At 44.8% G+C, this 18,259-nt stretch overlaps 1 protein-coding gene across 1 annotated transcript in view; it reads left to right on the top strand.

The window, feature by feature from the left end:
- Positions 1 to 18,259, top strand: part of GANAB (glucosidase II alpha subunit) — a 75,677-nt gene that overhangs the window by 19,181 nt on the left and 38,237 nt on the right. The window contains 4 exon segments of the mRNA XM_030217502.1: positions 582 to 762; positions 1,450 to 1,603; positions 2,187 to 2,210; positions 2,213 to 2,421. Of these exon segments, the coding sequence (XP_030073362.1) occupies positions 582 to 762; positions 1,450 to 1,603; positions 2,187 to 2,210; positions 2,213 to 2,421 (568 nt within the window).

Here is an 18,259-nt window from a genome sequence, read left to right as displayed (position 1 = left end):
GCTTTATACATCCAAGGGCTTGGAGTCCCACCCTAACTGGGAGCTGCTTTGCTACATCCCACAGGTTCTGAACTGGTCTGGTTGGAAGGAAGGAGAAATTGTTATACTTGATAATTTTCTTTCGTTGTGAGTCCTACCAAACCAGTCCAGAAACCCTCCCTAGTTAAATTCTAATGAACTTTGTTTCCACTCTGGAATGTTCTCCTTTTTCTTATCATTTTGCAGCTCGAAGTTCCTTCTATATTGCAATTTCTCTAACTTATCTCTCATTGGATTTTGAGGCAGCTTCTGACCCAGAGAACTGTGTGTCAAAGTTCAACGGTACCTGGTTAGTATAGGTAATGGATGAATACAACATTGGATCAGAAATGTGAACATGAGCTCCATTGCTTGGTCATTCAAAATACTGAGTATTCTAAGGCTGCACAATGCCCTTAAAGGGCGAATCACACAGAACTATGTTGTTTCTTTGACTTAATCCACTGATTGACAGGCATAACCTGCAGGGTCTGGTCTAGTCTGGTAGGACTAAAGGAAAGAAAATTATTAGGTAAGACATAATTTCTCCATTTTTTCCACAGAGGTGGTGACCCGTACAGACTCTATAACTTGGATGTTTTCCAGTATGAGCTGTATAACCCAATGGCACTTTACGGCTCTGTGCCTGTCCTTCTGGCGCACAATAGCCAGCGCACCCTTGGCATCTTCTGGCTGAATGCTGCAGAGACCTGGGTGGATATTTCTTCAAACACGGCTGGCAAGGTGAGACTGAGTTGGGGCACAGAGAGAGAGGAAAGGAACAGGGCAGGAGTACAGCAGGGCACAGGGCAGAAACTGGAGGTACCTCAAAGGACAGGTTAGAAATTAGCTAGACGACACAGTGAAGGATGGAGGGGAGAGTGTAGCAGGGAATGGGACAGAGATTAAGCAGAGGGTATAGCAGGGGATAAGGGGAGTGGTTGCGTGGGGGGAGGGGTAATGGATAGGGCAGAAGTTGAGCAGGGGGGCACTATGTGGGATGGAGGAGAGGTTACAACAAGAGATGGGGGGTACAACAAGAGATGGGGCAGAGGTTGTGCTGGGGGAGGATACAATGTGGGATGGGGATAGGGTAGAGGTTGAGCACTGATTACAGCGAGGGATAAGATTAGAGGTTGACTGGGGGGAAGGGTACAGTGGGGGATGGAACAGAAGTTGAGTAGGGGATGGAGAAAGGATGCGAGGGGGTACAGTAGGGAATGGAATGGAGTGGGATAGTGGTGAGTTATAGGGGAAGGGTTTACAGCAGAGAATGGGGGACAGATTAAAGAGGTGGGTGGGGATCCAAAAAGAATCATGGGCTGGTGAGAAGAGTTACGGATTACGCATGGAAAAGAATAAGGCTTGGGGTAGTTATTTTGCTCCCCTGGGGCTATGGAAGAATGTGTAACACATATTTACCCATTGCAGACATTGTTTGGGAAGATGTTGGATTACATACAGGGAGGGGGTGAGACCCCACAGACAGACATTCGCTGGATGTCTGAGAGTGGCATAATAGATGTCTTCTTAATGATGGGACCCAGTGCAAAGGATGTCTTCCGGCAGTATGCATCTCTAACAGGTAAAGCATAACCCTTGAACCTGTTATATTATGTGTGTCTAATGGGTAACATGCAACCGTGAACACCATGACTTGCGATCAGGAGTATCCTGAGCCAGAATCACACCCTGTGTGACATGCCTCCTAGTTCTCCCACCCAGCCCACTGTGCTGCAGGGAAACAGTTAACGGAGAGTGATTTTTGCACCCCCCCCCCCCTCCCATTTCCCTTGCCCCCTGTGTGGCTGCACTACTTGCACAGTCCTCGGAGTGGCTATGCCTGCAATTTTACCTTCTACCCCTCCCACCCCCCACCTACTTCCGATACTATTCTAGCAAGACCTCACTAAGTGCAGGATGTTCCTGAGGGGCTTGGCTTAGTAGAAATCTTGCACCATAAAAGTCACTTTTCCTCGTCCTTGGGGGCATCATTAGAGGCAGAACATAGTATGGATCTCAAACACAACCTTTCCCCGTGTCCTCTCCACTGGTGCTTCATTAGGGTAGTGTGCAATAATACTATCTCTCTATTTCTCAGACTCAGTCTCCTCCTTCTTGGGGCTTCAGTAAGGGTAGAGAGCAGTAACAGAGTCTCTTTGTCTCAGGCACACAGGCCTTCCCACCCTTTTTCTCCTTGGGTATCATCAGTGTCGTTGGAACTATAATGATGAGGAAGATGTGCGTGGTGTAGATGCTGGCTTCGATGAACATGACATCCCTTATGATGTGCTCTGGCTGGACATTGAACACACGGATGGCAAACGCTACTTCACCTGGGACCCCAGCAAGTTCCCCACTCCCCGGGACATGCTGAGCAATCTGGCTAGCAAGAGGCGCAAGGTACAGGGCGGTAGGGAACCAGGACCCAGAATATGATGAGCAGGTAGGCCAGCAGGAGGGAAGATGGCCTGATGGTGTGCACAGATAGAAGAATATAGATAGGACTATCCTTGAGGGTAGTAGGGTTTGCAAACAGTGGGAGAAGGGGTGGGGGTGGGGGGAATCTCTTGTTGCCTTAGTATTCCTCCAGACCATTCCAAATGCTTGCGTTTATGCACTCCTACCAGCAAATAGAGGTGGAGAACAACTGACCTGAGCCTATAACTGTTCTATGTAGTCCACCCCCAGCCAGTATTTCTCAGTCTCCAGCAGATGGGAGAAGTGAATAAGCCTATTTAGTCTTGACTAGTCAGGCTGGTTAGCTTTGGGAGGGAGGGGTGAAGAGGTCCTCCAAGGCCTTTGTTTTCAGCACCAGATCAATTTAAAAAAAAAAAACCCCAAACAAACAAAAATGCCTGGCATTTTTACTGAAGGCATTTTTGGGTGTCTGGCTAGCAGGGCAGGGGTCATCAAGGCCTAGCCCTGGGGATATTACACCTGGGTGGCCGTGTCCCTCCCATTCCCCTTTAATGCCTCTGGGCCCTCCTTTTCCTTTGTAGTGTCCCTGGGCTCGCAGGAGTACAATCTGTGGGCTGATGTGTGCGTCATCTTCCCCTCCCTGTGACTGGAGGGAGGAACCTTGAGTACTGGATTGGGGGCAGCATACTTGCAAGCTGCTTCCTGGCTGCTTCTCCAGTGGTCTGTCATTCCACCACAGCTGGTGTGGGTCAAGGAAGTGAGGGAGACACCACAGTCCCAGTGGAGCATGTTATGAGTGGCGAACAGCCCTGGTGCTGCCGCTTGTGTCGATGCCAAGCGTTGGAGAGTCTTGGTGCAGGGTGTTGCATCCTTAGAGAGGATATCCACAAGGGGTACACCCTGGAGTTTGCACATTCCCTGTGATCCAGCAGTGATGGAAGGAGTCCAGAGTGTAACTGAGACCACAGGCAGGGGAGAGTGGTGGCAGTGTTGAACATGGCCGTGGGACTGCTTTTGGCGGGAACCACCACCATTTTAGAAAAGGCGTAGGCATCAGAGGAACCACTGTGCCTTGAGGTAGTGGAGTCACTCACAGTTCTGTCAGGTCATAGAGGTTAGGGGGAGCCCTGCGGAGGTGTGGGTTTTCCCCTGTAGTTTATTTTGGTCATGTATAAAGCATTCTGCTTGAAAAAGGCAGGAGGGCAGTTGGGTCAGATGTGAAATTTTGAAAAAAGGGGGGGGTGCCCACTGCATCACAGAGACAGAGATTAGATTGGACCAGGAAGCTAGAGGATGATGGGTCCACTGTGTCTGAGGAAAACCTAGACCTGGGTTGATGAATTTCAGGCTTGGCAGGAGAAGCAAATTGATATTAACTAGATGAAGAAACTGCCCCCAGGGGAGGAGTCTTCTGTGATGCATGTTTTTCTTACAGATGAGTTGCAAGAGCTCCTTGCTGAACTTTAGAGGAGGGGAAAAAGGAGGACAGCAGCCTGAAGGTAGATTCCCTGCTAAAAGTCATACAGAGGCTTGCTAGATCTTTCCCCATGCAACAGATTATTTGGGATATGATTAAGGTGGAATGGGATGCTCCTGATGCGGCATTCTTGGTTAGTTGGTCTATGGTAAGGCTGTATCTGATCCCAGGAAAGACAGGGAAGTCTTGAGCCCCCCCTCCCCGCAAGTAGATACAGTGGTATTGGCAGTGAAAGGAGCTGAAATGACTGCAGCACTGAATGATCTTTCGGACCATTGGGCTTTGATGTTTTGGCTTTGGCCTTGCACATGGTGATTTGTAGTAGTCTGGTGGCTAGAGCCGAAAAGTTGTTGAACGGACCAGTAGATCAGCTTGGCATGGTAGGTCAGGAGGTGTCCAAGACTGAAATGGGTTCGACCTTTCTGGCAGATGCCCTTTATGAGTTGCTTAGGGTTTTAGCAAAGAACATGGTGCTTCCATAATGGCTTGGAGAGCCCTTTGATGGTGTAGCTGTTCCGCAGACATGGCATCTAAGTTGAAGATGAGCAATCTCCCATCTCGAGGGATATTGTTATTTGAAGAGGATTTAGATTCTCTGAAACTCTTGACTAGGTTCTGCATCTGCCTGAGGATAATCTGAAAGGTATATGTAGAGGCTCTGTAGGTAGAGGACACCATTCTCAGCCATGGGGCCAGTAACAACTGGCACCAGTTGGAATGGGTGCACTTACTCCGAGTTGGGAGTTTTCCTTATTGTTGAAATCCTGAGTTCTTCTAGCTTCCTGTCACAGAGGCACCAACCTTAAGATGCTTATGAGAGGCTAGGGATTAATTGATCTGGATGAGTGATTAGGAGCCAGGGTGGAATACTTTTTCAGAGAAGACAGTCCTTTCATGGTGGCCAAAGAAGTGGTCAGTAGGCAGGAATGGTAGCTCATGGTGAGTTCCAAAGGCCACAGTGAGGGTGTTAGGGTGCATCCTCCAGTGGCAGTTGGTGCTCACTGAGGGACTTCTACTGGACGTAGACTCAGATTACCACAGATCAGTTGGCCCTTGAAGATATCCACAAGGGGTACTCCCTGGAGTTTGCACATTTGCTTCTAGACACTTTCCTGGAGTGTCCCTGCCATTCTAGTCTAAAGGTGTTGCCCATTAGACACTCTGCAAATGTGGCTGCAACTTCAGGTGGTGGTACCCGTCCTACTGGAGGAGAGAGGCATGGAGAGGTACATTATTTACTTTGTGGCTCCCAAAAAGGAGGGAACTTTCCGACTGATTTCTAGACCTCAAGTGAGTAAACAGCATGCAGGATACCCAGGTTTTGGATGAAAATACTGCAGTCAGGCATTGTAGTTCATGACAATTTTGGACTCAACAGAGACCTGTCTCCATATCGTGATTTGTCAAGGGCATCAAAAATTCCTATGTTTTACAATTTTAAGGCAATATTTTGTGCACTGCTGTTTGGTCTGGTAGCAGAACTTTGGAACTTTCCTGAAGTACTGTAGTAGAATCTGTGGCATTATGCTGGGAAGGAATTTTGGTGCATCTTTATCTGGACAGTTGGCTGACTCAAGCAAAGTCATTCCAGGAGAATGAACTGGTTATCACTTGGGTGGTGCAGTTTCTGAAGTATTTGACTGGGTATTTTGTCCATCAAAATGGAGAGGAGAAACACCAAAAGATGAACCACAAGTTAAAAAAAAACAGGAAGTTGGTCAGGATATAGAGAGATAATCCACAGGAGTCAGTTGTTGTATGGTATGTTTTATTAAACAGTCTGACACAGACCGTGTTTTGGCCTTTGCCTGCATTGGGGTCTAAACGTACACATAAAAACATATAAAATTACGTATAAAAATTAAAAGTAAATATGTGGGCATAACAAATGTAAATAGCCAAAACACAAAATACATAAAAGTCGAACCAGCTTTAACATATTTACAATAATAAAAATGCAAAATGATAAACTAATACATATAAATAGCAAACAAAGATAACATTCTCAGGGATAGACTTCGAATTATATGAAAAAGGAGCAATTCAGTAAGGCACATGATGTAAGCAGTAGCAAAAACTGTACAATTCTAAAAGTAGATAGAAAGCTATACTTTTCAGGGTAGGTCATAAGTACATACATAAATAATGCCATACTGGGAAAAGACCAAAGGTCCGTCGAGCCCAGCATCCTGTTCCCGACAGTGGCCAATCCAGGTCAAGGGCACCTGGCAAGCTGCCCAAATGTACAAACATTTTATACAAGTTATGCCCGAAATTGTGGATTTTTCCCAAGTCCATTTATTAGCGGTCTATGGACTTGTCGTTTAGGAAACCGTCCAACCCCTTTTTAAACTCTGCCAAGCTAACCGCCTTCACTACGTTCTCCGGCAACGAATTCCAGAGTTATGTGTTGGGTGAAGAAAACTTTTCTCCTATTTGTTTTAAATTTACTACACTGTAGTTTCATCGCATGCCCCTTAGTCCTAGTATTTTTGGAAAGCGTGAACAGACACTTCACATCCACCTGTTCCACTCCACTCATTATTTTATATACCTCTATCATGTCTCCCCTCAGCCATCTCTTCTCCAAGCTGAAAAGCCCTAGCCTCCTTAGTCTTTCTTCATAGGGAAGTCGTCCCATCCCTGCTATCATTTTTGTTGCCCTTCGCTCCACCTTTTCCAGTTCTACTATATCTTTCTTGAAATGCGGCGACCAGAATTGAACATAATACTCAAGATGCGGTCGCACCATGGAGCGATACAACGGCAATATAACATCCTTGCATCTGTTCTCCATACCTTTCCTAATAATACCCAACATTCTATTCGCTTTCCGAGCCGCAGCAGCACACAGAGCAGAAGGTTTCAGTGTATTATCAACGATGACACCCAGATCCCTTTCTTGGTCCGTAACTCCTAACGTGGAACCTTGCATAACGTAGCTATAATTCAGGTTATTTTTCCCCACATGCATCACCTTGCACTTGTTCACATTAAACGTCATCTGCCATTTAGCCGCCCAGTCTCCCAGTCTTGTAAGGTCCTTCTGTAATTTTGCACAATCCTCTTGCAAGTTAACGACTTTGAATAATTTTGTGTCATCAGCAAATTTAATTACCTCGCTGGTTACTCCCATCTCTAAATCATTTATAAATATATTAAAAAGCAGCGGTCCTAGCACTGACCCCTGAGGAACCCCACTAACTACCCTTCTCCATTGTGAATACTGCCCATTTAACCCCACTCTCTGTTTCCTATCCTTCAACCAGTTTTTAATCCACAATAGGACATTTCCTCCTATCCCATGACCCTCCTATTTCCTCTGTAGTCTTTCATGAGGTGCCTTATCAAACGCCTTTTGAAAATCCAGATACACAATATCAACCGGCTCCCCTTTGTCCACATGTTTGTTTACTCCTTCAAAGAATTGAAGTAAATTGTTCAGGCAAGATCTCCCCACAATAACGCCGTGCTGACTTGGTGTCAGTAATCCATGTCCTTGGATGTGCTCTGTAATTTTGTTTTTAATAATAGCCTTTACTATTTTCCCCGGCACCGACGTCAGACTCACCGGTCTATAATTTCCCGGATCTCCCCTGGATCCTTTTTTAAAAATCGGCGTTACATTGGCCACCCTCTAATTTTCCGGTACCACGCCTGATTTTAAGGATAAATTGCATATCACTAACAGAAGCTCCACAAGCTCATTTTTCAGTTCTATCAGTACTCTAGGATGTATACCATCCGGTCCAGGAGGTCGCTCAACAGGTATGAAACAAATCATAAAAAATTTGTAAAGAATGAGACAGTTTATTAAGGCATGTGATCAATAGTAATTTTGTGCAATTCTAGCACCTTAAAAAACAATTCTTTACCTGAGTGAGATGACAACTTATATGTGCAGATGGAAACACAATAATACTAGATGACTTGTGGAAAATTCACTAAAAATACCTAGTGTACCTGAATGTAACTCACCTTGAGCAATTACTGGAAAAGGCATGATAAAAATTCAAATTAATAAATAAAACAGAAGTTGTAATTCAGTCACTTTAAAAAAGAATAAAAAGGAAAAAATAAATAAGTGCAACAGATTATCATTGCTTGCCTATTGTGTGACCATGATTAGAAAAATAAAAAGAACAAAAAAGTGGGTTCAAGGTTCAGGTTTATTTAATATAGAAGTCAAACAAAATAAAACATGGAAAAGAAAATAAGATGATACCTTTTTTATTGGACATAGCTTAATACATTTCTTGATTAGCTTTCGAAGGTTGCCCTTCTTCGTCAGATCGGAAATAAGCAAATGTGGTAGCAGATAGTATATATAAGAGAAACATCACAGCATTACTTTGACAGTCTGACAGAGTGGGAGGGTGGGGGTATGCATGGGGACATCAAAGCATTTCATTGATATTCACACCTCTTTATTTGATATACCACAAATCTCAAAATCTTTGACAATTATGTCATTGAAAACCCAAAACAAAATACTTAATTTTGAAAATATAATATAAATACATCAATTTCAACTTTGAAACCAAACCCTGTTGTGGGCTTCAGACTAAATAATTGCCAACTGTGCCAGTGAATGTGTATTAAAAAATATGCTTTGGTGTTAAAATGAGCATAGCCATTTAAAAAGGGGGAGCTACTGGATTTACTTCAAAAATTAAATGGAGAAGAGAATCACCTAAAAACAATCAGACACTTGCTGATGCTCTCCTTAGCACTTGAACAATCAATGTATTGTTAAAACACTGTGCTCACTGTAATTAAATAGCAAGGAAAGTACACAAGAGGGAAAAAGCCCAATTGCAAAAGATAAATAATAATAAAATAAAGCAATTAGGGGAGTATGCATATATAATATATTGAATGATTATAAAACTTGAAACTTTTATTGCAAAGATAAATTTACATACAACCACATATACAAAAAAAAACCCCAAAACTCTCATATCAGAGTCTGACAGTCCACCTTAAGTCTATTATATTCATCTCTGCCAAATATTATATGCCCTTAGTCTGTTATATTTGTTTCCACCGTGTATCATATGCTCTTCATGTTTTGGCAGAACACCTGCTTCAGGGGTTTCTGAAACATTTCTCCTTTTTTTTAATGGGCTTGGACAGTGATTTTATTTCTTTTGGTATTTGAATTAGTGTTCTTTGACCCTGAGGGCTGTCAGTCAGCACTGCAGCACGGGAAGGCTTAACTTCAAAGGAAAGAGATACTGTAGTTCAGCATTTCACTTTCTGACTGAGAGCTACTTCTGCCAGACTCTATAGGACAGTAAGGGATTTGGGCTTTTTTTTTGTAATGGATATCCTTGAAAGGTTTTATCCCTGTTGTCAGTCTTAGAACTGATGTGGGTGCAAGAGACCCGTTCGAGAATAGTGATTAGTTGCTTCTGTTCTTTTTTGTTTCTGAAAACATTTGCAGAATTTTGTGAAGCAGTAATAATTTGTATACATTCGAGCACTGATAATACGCAGTAGATGGGAGGCAAAGACCTTGGAACCACGTATTATTGGTGCAGGTATAAGCAAATCTGTCTCCAGAGTTGTTTTACAAAAGTTGCCAAAGAAGCACTTGCACAACCAGGTTTTTTAGCTGCCTCCTGCCTGCCTCTGAAGTTCTTTTACAAAAGTTGCCAAAAAGCACTACCATGTTGTACTGCGTACAAACCCAGTGTCATCGGGAGGCATGTTGCCGTCGCGCATAATCCGGTCCCAATTAATAATGGTATGTGTACAAGCGGTGTTTCACTGTATATACATTTTTGTGGTCCTCTGTGGTAGAGGGTGACCGAAACCAGGGTTCTTGGTTTTGACCAAAGCTGAATTAGAAGCTGAAATTTGCTGTTCGGTTTGTTGAAACTGAAAATGGAACCTCCCCTTCCATCCCTACCCCCCCCCCCCCCCAGCAGACAGCTGGTTGTCCTGGGCCCCCCCCCCCCCCCGACCCAAAGCTAGAAGAGAACCTCAGGCCACCCCCCCTCCAACCTGGCAGAGAGTGGGTTCCTCCTCTCCCCCCAGCAGAGAGCAGGTCCTTGCCAGTCCTCCCGCCCCTCCCCAACCACAGCTCCTAGCGCCCTCCCGCCACCTGGAGGCCCTCCCTGGACCTACCTTTAAATGCCCTGGTGGTCTAGTACAGCATTTCAAAAGTCCGGTCCTGGAGTACCCCTTGCCAGTCATGTTTTCAGGGTATCCACAATGAATATGCATGAATGAGATTTGCATATAATGGAGACAGTGCATGCAAATCAAGTCCATGTGTATTCTTTGTGGATATCCCGAAGCACACAACAGGGTTTGGTTTCTAAGCTGAAATCTGCGTCTTTTCGTTTTAACTTTTTTTAAAGTGATTGAATTACAACTTTTGTTTTAGTGAATTTTCTGCAAGTGATCTGACATTGTTGTATTTTCCATCTGCACATATAAGTTTGAAGCTAGCTGTCATCTAGCTCATGTAAAGAATTCCTTGTTTGTTTTTAAGGTCCTAGAATTGCACAGAATTACTATTTATTTTTTTAATACTTGCTATACTGCCTTTGTCAGTGAGCAGTTCAAAGCAGTGTACAATATAAAAAAAAAAAAACAGTAGTCAAAGTAAAGAAAGGAACTACAATGGTGAATAGGAAAGAACAAGAGAAACCTTCCACACATGATAACATTAACTGACATTACAACGACAAAATTGACCACAAGCCTTGTTGAAGTCTCGTTCTTTACGCATTGTTTATGATTTGGTACATATTTTTTTGAGTGTCCTATCCGGTGAAGTGTATCTTTAAATCTATTTTTAGAATTGCACAGTTTTTGCTATTGCTTATATTATTCCTTGTTGAATTCTATTTTTAGAATTGCACAGTTATTACTTATATTACGCCTTGTTGAATTGTTCCTTTTTTTTATTATCTGGGTTTCTTTGTTTACTATTGATATGTATTTATTTGCTTATTTTGCATGTTTATTATTGTAAATATTACTTTTTAAATTTGTTTTTGCTTTTTATATGTTTTATCTATGTTTAGAGTCTATATTCATAAATGTCCACATGTTTTTTTTAATTTTTATAAGTATTTTTGTATGCATTTATTTGTATGTTTAGACCTCTGACATAGACAAAGGCTGTAACAAGGTCTGTGTTGGGTTGTTCAATAAACGTTACTGTACAACTGACTGTTATGGATCAGCTCTCGATATCCCTGGCCAGCTCATTGTTTTTTTCTACATATCTGAATAGTCAATCCGGCCAAAAGCAGGCTGAGACCATTGCAGATGATAGAACATCTGGAAGTCTGGTTAGATGCTCAGCAGAGGCAAATCTTCCTGATGGAAGCCAGAGCACAAAAGTTGCCAGCGCAAGTCCACAACATCCAATGCTTCAGGAGCCCACAGGCTCACGATTACCTGCAAGTGTTGAGTTTCATGGCTGTGATTTTGGAGGTGGTCCACATGCATTCCCTTCAAAAATCCCTTCTTTCTTGATGGCCTCCTTAGGCTCATACGTTGTATGTGTGGCTCCCTTTTTAGGAGAAGGCAAAGAGAAACTGGAGTGGTGGCTTTGACCAAGGCATGAGTCTAGAACCTCCATAGTGGGCAATGTGTCAACAGATGCCAATCTCCATGACTGGGGCGCCCATTGTCGTGAGCAGATGATATAGGACCTCTGTTCGAAAGAGGAGGAATAGTGCATAATAAATGAAGGCCAGAGCAGTCCGCCTAGCCCTGCTTGCCTTTCAGACACTGTTCACAGGCAAGGAAGTATGTGTTCTGTTTCACAATATAATAGACGTGGCCTATGTGAATCGCCAAGGTGGCAGTGGAGGCAGCAAGTCTGATGGTCTGGGTGATGACTCATCTGTTAGACCTGTCTATAGCACATGTAGCTGGAGTAGTGAATGTTGAAGCAGAGTTTCTGAGCAGAAATCTCTTGGCTCTGGAGGAATGGAGTTTAGGTCAAGAGGCTTTTGAAAGGATATTGTATTGCTGGGGTCAGCCGGTGGTGGTCTTAATGGCATGACAGCCAGTGTAAGGGTACTTAGATTTTTTTAAGCCAAAGGGGAGAGGTTCGATGTGAAGAAATCAGTGCACTGGTACCACTGTGGCCTTCAAATGGCCTGATATATTTGTTCCTGCCATGGCTTTTCGTGGGCCGAATCATCCAGAGAATAAAATATGGGAGTCTGATGGTGTTAGTGGCTCTCGATTGGCTACAGAAACCTGATACGTTTTACAGTAAAGTTTATTTACTGGTGCGTCGTATAGTGGAAGTTCCAATAAAATTTTCAGTGTTGAAGGACCTATTGGTGCAGGGGCTGGTAGAGATGCTGCATCTGTCTCCATATTGACTGTTGAGAGGGCCCAGTTGCAGAATTGTGGATATTCAGGCAAAATGACATATGCCAAGGAAATAAGTTAGGGTATGAGAAGAAACAGGAGCAGTAATAACGTGGCAACCGCAGCAAAAAAAACTGTAATTCACACAAAATCAATATGTCTAGTGCATTTTAATCTTCATTTGTTCTGTCCATTAAGAAACTTTCAGTAATGACCGTGAAGCATCAGATGTTATGATATAATGAGCTAAAGGATCTCTTATAGTGCACCGCTATTCTAAATCTGAGCTCTAGAAGCTTCATCAATCATGTGCCTTACTAGTCTAATTTAGCCTTATATTTAAAAACAGAAACATACACCACGAGCCAAAAACAAAGTTCAAAATTATTGAGGTAATAAGACAAAACAGCGACTACCTAACTGAAGTGTACACACAATACATAGCGCTGTGAAGACTGATTCACATTAGATAGAGCAATTTCAAATGAAGATTAAAATGCACTAGACGTATTGATTGTGTGAATTAGTTTTTTGCTGTGGTTGCCATGTTATTACAGCTCCTATTTATTCTCATATCTGTGGAGTGTTTTTCCCCCCGTACTGTTTTTGGAAATGTCAAAGTATAGCACATTTTTGATGGTCAGTATCACCCCTCTTAAGACATCTGTAGCACAGATCCTAGAGTTTTTGCAGGATGGTCTGGATAGGGGTTTGGCTTTGGCCTCCTTGAAGCTTTAGGTGGCAGCCTTGACATGCTATCAAAGTTTGGTTCAAGGTAGGGTGTTGGAAAGGAGACTGCCGAGGTGGGATATGATTGAGGTCTATAAAATCCTGAGTGGTATAGAATGGGTAGAAGTGAATCGATTTTTCAGTCTTTCAGAAAGTACAAAGACTAAGGGGCACTCAATGAAATTACATGGAAATACTTTTAAAACAAATAGGAGGAAATATTTTTTCATCCAAAGAATAGCTAAGCTCTGGAACTTGCCGGAGGCTATGGTAACAGCAGTTAGCGTATTTGGGTTTTAAAAAGGTTTGGACAAGTTCCTGGAGGAAAAGTCTGTTATTGAGATGGACATGGGGGAAGTCACTGCTTGCCCCAGGACTGATAGCATGGAATGTTTTTACTAATTGGGTTTCTGCAAGGTACTTGTGACCCGGATTGCCCACTGTTGGAAGCAGGATAGTAGGCTAGATGGACCATTGATCTGACGCAGTATGGTGTTCTTATGTAGTGTGGTTTCTGAGAAGGATAAGGTTAATTTGGCCCCGTCATCATCTATTGGTTCTGCCTTGGGATTTAAATCTTGTCTTATTGGCTTTGATGTAGTTGTTTTTTGAGCTTTTGAGAGAAGGTATGTTGAAGGGTGTCACCTTAAAGATGGTTTGTTTCATGTCCATTTGCTTAGCCAGAAGACTCTTGGAGTTGCGTGCTCTTGTATGCAGGAAGCCCTTCCAGGTATTCTCTGAAAAGATGGTGGTGCCATGCCCTATTTCCTCTTTTCTTCCTATGGTGGTGTCTGCCTTCCATGTTAACCATTGTGCTTTTGGTGTTGAGGAAGGCAGGAAGAAATGGGGAGCAGAAGTGGTTGCATTGGCTAGATGTCAGAAGAATATTATGCAAGTATATCAGAAGGACAGAGGAAGTTTGGCGCTCAGGTTGATTATTCATTTTGTTTGATGGACAGAGGTGAGACAGCTTCAAAGGCAATGATAGCTTAGTAAATTAGAGGCTATTGTTTCAGTGTATGTCCTCAAAAATCCACCCAGTACCTGTGGGTCTTTAAAACACATTCAGCTAGGAGGCAAGTGGTCTTTTGGATGGAGAACAGTCTTATTCCTTCTTGGGATGTCTGCAGGGTGGCTGTCTGGTTGTCATTGCATTCTTTCGTGGAGCAATGACAACCAGACATCATGTAGATGTTCAGGCTCGTCAAGATTTATTTATTTATTGGGACATTAACCGCCTTTATGAAGAGATTCACCCAAGGCGGTGTACAGCAGATACAGTTTAACATAAAACTTACAATTTTGTTAACAGCATAACAATAGTAAAATAACCAAGAAGATGCATCCTTGGTGCAAGTATATTGCTGCACACTTAGTGTGGGCCCACTTTTTATGCTTACTGCTTTGGTACTTCCCAAGCATCTGGACCACTCTGGAGCGATGCTAAGGAAGGAGAAATTGTCATACCTGCTAATTTTCTTTCCTTAGTCCTTCCAGACTGGTCCAGAACCTACCCTTATGAGCATGTTTGATGGCTAAAGGGGTCTGGACCTGTGTAGGAAGTGATGACAGAAAATTGGAGAGGTAGTATATGAATTAGCATTCTGTTCTTGGTTTATCTATTGCTGTTTTACCCTAATTTTTTTTTTTTTTAAGAAATTGTTCATATTGGTTATTTGCCTTTTCATCTGGCATTGGTATGGAAATACTGGCTGGGGGTAGACTGTTGTAGGCTCACTCAGAAGTCAGTTGTTCTTCCATAGCGTCCCCTCAGATCAATCCAGAGACTTGTGGGTTATGTCCCTCCTCTAGCAGGTTAGATAGAGAGAACTCAGAAGTTTGCCTCAACAGAGCATGTGCAGCCATTCCAACTTCAGTATTCTCTCTATCTAGCAAGTAGAAGGGAGCATAAAGTGCAACTCTGTAGCTATGACTCCTATCCCGTTCCCTCGGGTGTGTTGAGATCTTTTTGGGGTTGAGGTGCTGGTGCACAGTTTGGGATACACCTGGTGGTGACAGGTCCCTACCCTTCTCCCCCTGTCAGCCTGAAGAATCTACAGAAATTGGCTATTTAGACTCCTGCCTCTTTAAAAAAAAAAAAATAGACACAGAGGTTTAATTTCGACGGGCCTTTCCCATAGCTTTCTTTCAAGCCTAGTGCTGAGAGCTTTTACTTCAGCTGGACGGGAACGTGAGCAGCTGTAGAGGGGAAAGTGAGGTAAGGCTTTGTAAGCAATGTGTGTGCCGTCAGAATATGTGAAGCGCTGTTCACGCTGTGGAGCGCGGATGTCAGCGTCAGGGTCCTGCGAGGCTTGTTCTGGGGGCTTGGGGAAGCCCGGTTCAGAGCAAGAGGAATGCGGATTAGGAGCCGAGACGACGGAAAGCTTCGAGGCGGGCTTGGCGGGAAAAGTTAAGTCCGCGTCGGCGTGTGCCTCCGCCAGCGCCATTTTCGCTATGGGGCCTTCAGTTCAGGAGAGTATGTCAGCGAGCTCAGTGGGAGTCACGACAGTTGAGGCCGGGACGGTTCTCAGCGCGGAGCCGGCGGTAATGGGAGGTTTTTCCCTAGAATTTGTGCTTCTGTTGCACAATGCCTTTTTGCTCCGTTCCAAGAGCGTGAGACAGCCGGCGGCCATTTTGGAAGGGCCGGTAGCATTGGGTTCGGATTTTTCTCACAAACCTTCTAAAAGGTCCAGCTTAGTATTGGAAGACACTGCGGGCGACGATTCGGGTCACTCGGACCTCGAGGGTGATCCGGGGTCAGGGGAGTCTGGTCCCGAAGATCTAGAAGAAGGTGAGCTTCCCGCGGGGGAGGGGAATGACCCAACCGCGGCGAGATTGTTTAGAAAAGAGGAGCTTCATTCGCTAATAGGTCAGGCATTGCAGGTCTTGAATTTGTCGGCTCCAGAACCCACAATTCCGATCGCGGTTAGCACCTCTATAATGTCGGGTATTAGAGCTCCACCGAGTTCCTTCTATATCCATGAAGCTATGCAGGTACTTATTCGGGCTCAATGGAATCTTCCAGAAGCTAGTCTCCGTGTGGCGAGGGCGATGGGTAAGCTTTGCCCGTTGCGACAGGAGGATTTGGAGTCCTTGCGGCTGCCAGTGGTGGATTCTTTAATTTCTGCGGTAGCTAAGAAAACTGCGTTACCCGTTGAGGGTGGTGCAGCTCTTAGGGACCCTCAGGAAAAAAAGCTTGAGACATCAGTCAAGGCCTCATTTGAAGTGGCAGCTTTGTCTTTGCAGGCTTCAGTGTGCGGTTCGTATGTTGCTAGACCATGTTTATCCTGGGTGCAGAAGGCGACGTCCGCGGATGATCTCATTGAAGTTCTGCCGATTATGGAGTCAGGATTAGCGTATTTGGCTGATCTTTTATATGATATTCTTTGGGCCTCCGCTAAGGGAGTGTCATTGGCGGTGTCTGCTAGGCGCTGGATTTGGTTGAGACATTGGGCAGCTGATTTACCTTCTAAGTCAAGATTGGCCCGGTTGCCTTTTCAGGGAAGACTTGTTTGGTAAGGAATTGGAGCAGATTGTAAAGGATCTTGGAGAGTCCAAGGGTCGGCTTCCAGAAGATAGATCAAAGTCACAGGCAAAGGCATTTCGTCCACGGTTTAAGGAGGCGAAAAGGTATAGGCCTGGTAGAAATGGTGGTTTTCTGAAATCGTGGTTTTCTCAAAAACAGCAGCAGCCCTTTTGTCAAGATCGCAGAATCCAGCCTAAGGCTTCCCGAGGACAGTCAGGAGGCAGAGGTGCACAATGATGGGACCCTGGTCCAGTCCTCTCCGTCGTTGGGGGGGGGGGGGGGTGACTCTCTCAGTTCGGGGAGGAATAGGCCAGGGTGACTACAGACGTATGGGTGCTGGGTGTTATAAGAGAGGGCTACAAGCTAGAGTTCGCTCGTCCTCTAAGGGACAGTTTTCTCAAATCACCATGCAAGTCGGCACTAAAGTGCGCAGTGGTAAAGGCTACCTTAACAGACTTGCTGCAGCTGGAGGTGGTGATTCCAGTTCCCGCGGACGAGGTAGGTCGAGGCCGCTATTCTATTTACTTTGTGGTTCCAAAGAAAGGTGGAAAAGTTCGTCCAGTGTTGGATCTCAAGGCAGTCAACAAGGCCCTGGCTGTGCGTCACTTCCGGATGGAAACGCTTTGCTCAGTACTGGCAGCGGTACAGCCGGGGGAATTCTTGACGTCCCTAGATTTAAAAGAGGCCTACTTGCACATTCCTATTTGGTCTCCTGATCAGAGATTTCTTCGTTTTGCGGTATTGGGGCAACATTTCCAGTTCAAGGCAATGCCGTTCGGACTAGCCACGGCTTCTCGCACGTTCTCGAAGGTGATGGTAGTTGTAGCGGCGGCTCTACGTACAAGAGGGTTACAAGTTCACCCTTATCTCGACGATTGGTTGATCCGAGCTCCCTCTTACGCAGAGGGTGTACAGGCTACCCGAGAGGTAATGGTGCTTCAATCTCTGGGTTGGGTGATAAATTTTCAAAAGAGTCATTTCGTCCCAACTCAGACATTGGAGTACTTGGGAGTTCGTCTGAAACCGTTCGGGCCAGGGTGTTTCTCCCGAACCACCAACAGATGAAATTGACGGAACAAATTTCACTCATTCTTCACAATCCGGCCCCAAGGGCCTGGGGTTATGTTCAGGTTCTGGGATCTATGGCAGCGACGCTGGAGGTCGTTCCTTGGGCTCGGAGTCATATGCGCCCTTTGCAATGGCATGTTCTGGACCGTTGGTCTCCCATGTCCGAGGACTACTCGATTCGGATTCCTTGGTCTCCGCAAGCTCGTTTTGCTCTGCCAGTCTGTCTCGGGCATGCGGTTCAAGGGACTTGGTCAGTGGGAGAATCAAGGTTACAGATCAATCTTCTAGAGCTTCGGGCTATTCGGTGGGCTCTTTTAGCATTCGAGAAGTTTCTCAGAGGCCTTCCAGTACAAGTACTCTGCGACAACGCGACGGCAGTGGCGTATGTCAATCGGCAAGGGGACGCGAAGCACTCCTCTGGCAAAGGAAGCAGCGATACTTTGCCGTTGGGCGGAGAGCCGTCTGACGCAGTTCTCGGCTGCTCATATAGTGGGAGTTCTAACTGTTCAGGCAGATTTTCTGAGTCGGAACCATTTGGACACCGGCGAGTGGGAACTCTCCCTGGCAGCCTTTCGCCTGATTGTAGACCGTTGAGGAGTTCCAGTGATGGATCTCATGGCTCGGATGTCCAACGCCAGAGTGGCCAGATTTTTCAGCAGGGGCAGGGAGTT

This window comes from Microcaecilia unicolor, chromosome 11 (assembly GCF_901765095.1).
Source record: "Microcaecilia unicolor chromosome 11, aMicUni1.1, whole genome shotgun sequence".
Taxonomy (NCBI): Eukaryota; Metazoa; Chordata; class Amphibia; order Gymnophiona; family Siphonopidae; genus Microcaecilia; species Microcaecilia unicolor.
Note: the sequence above shows the minus strand (reverse complement) of the source record. Positions and strands in the feature narration are given on the sequence as shown.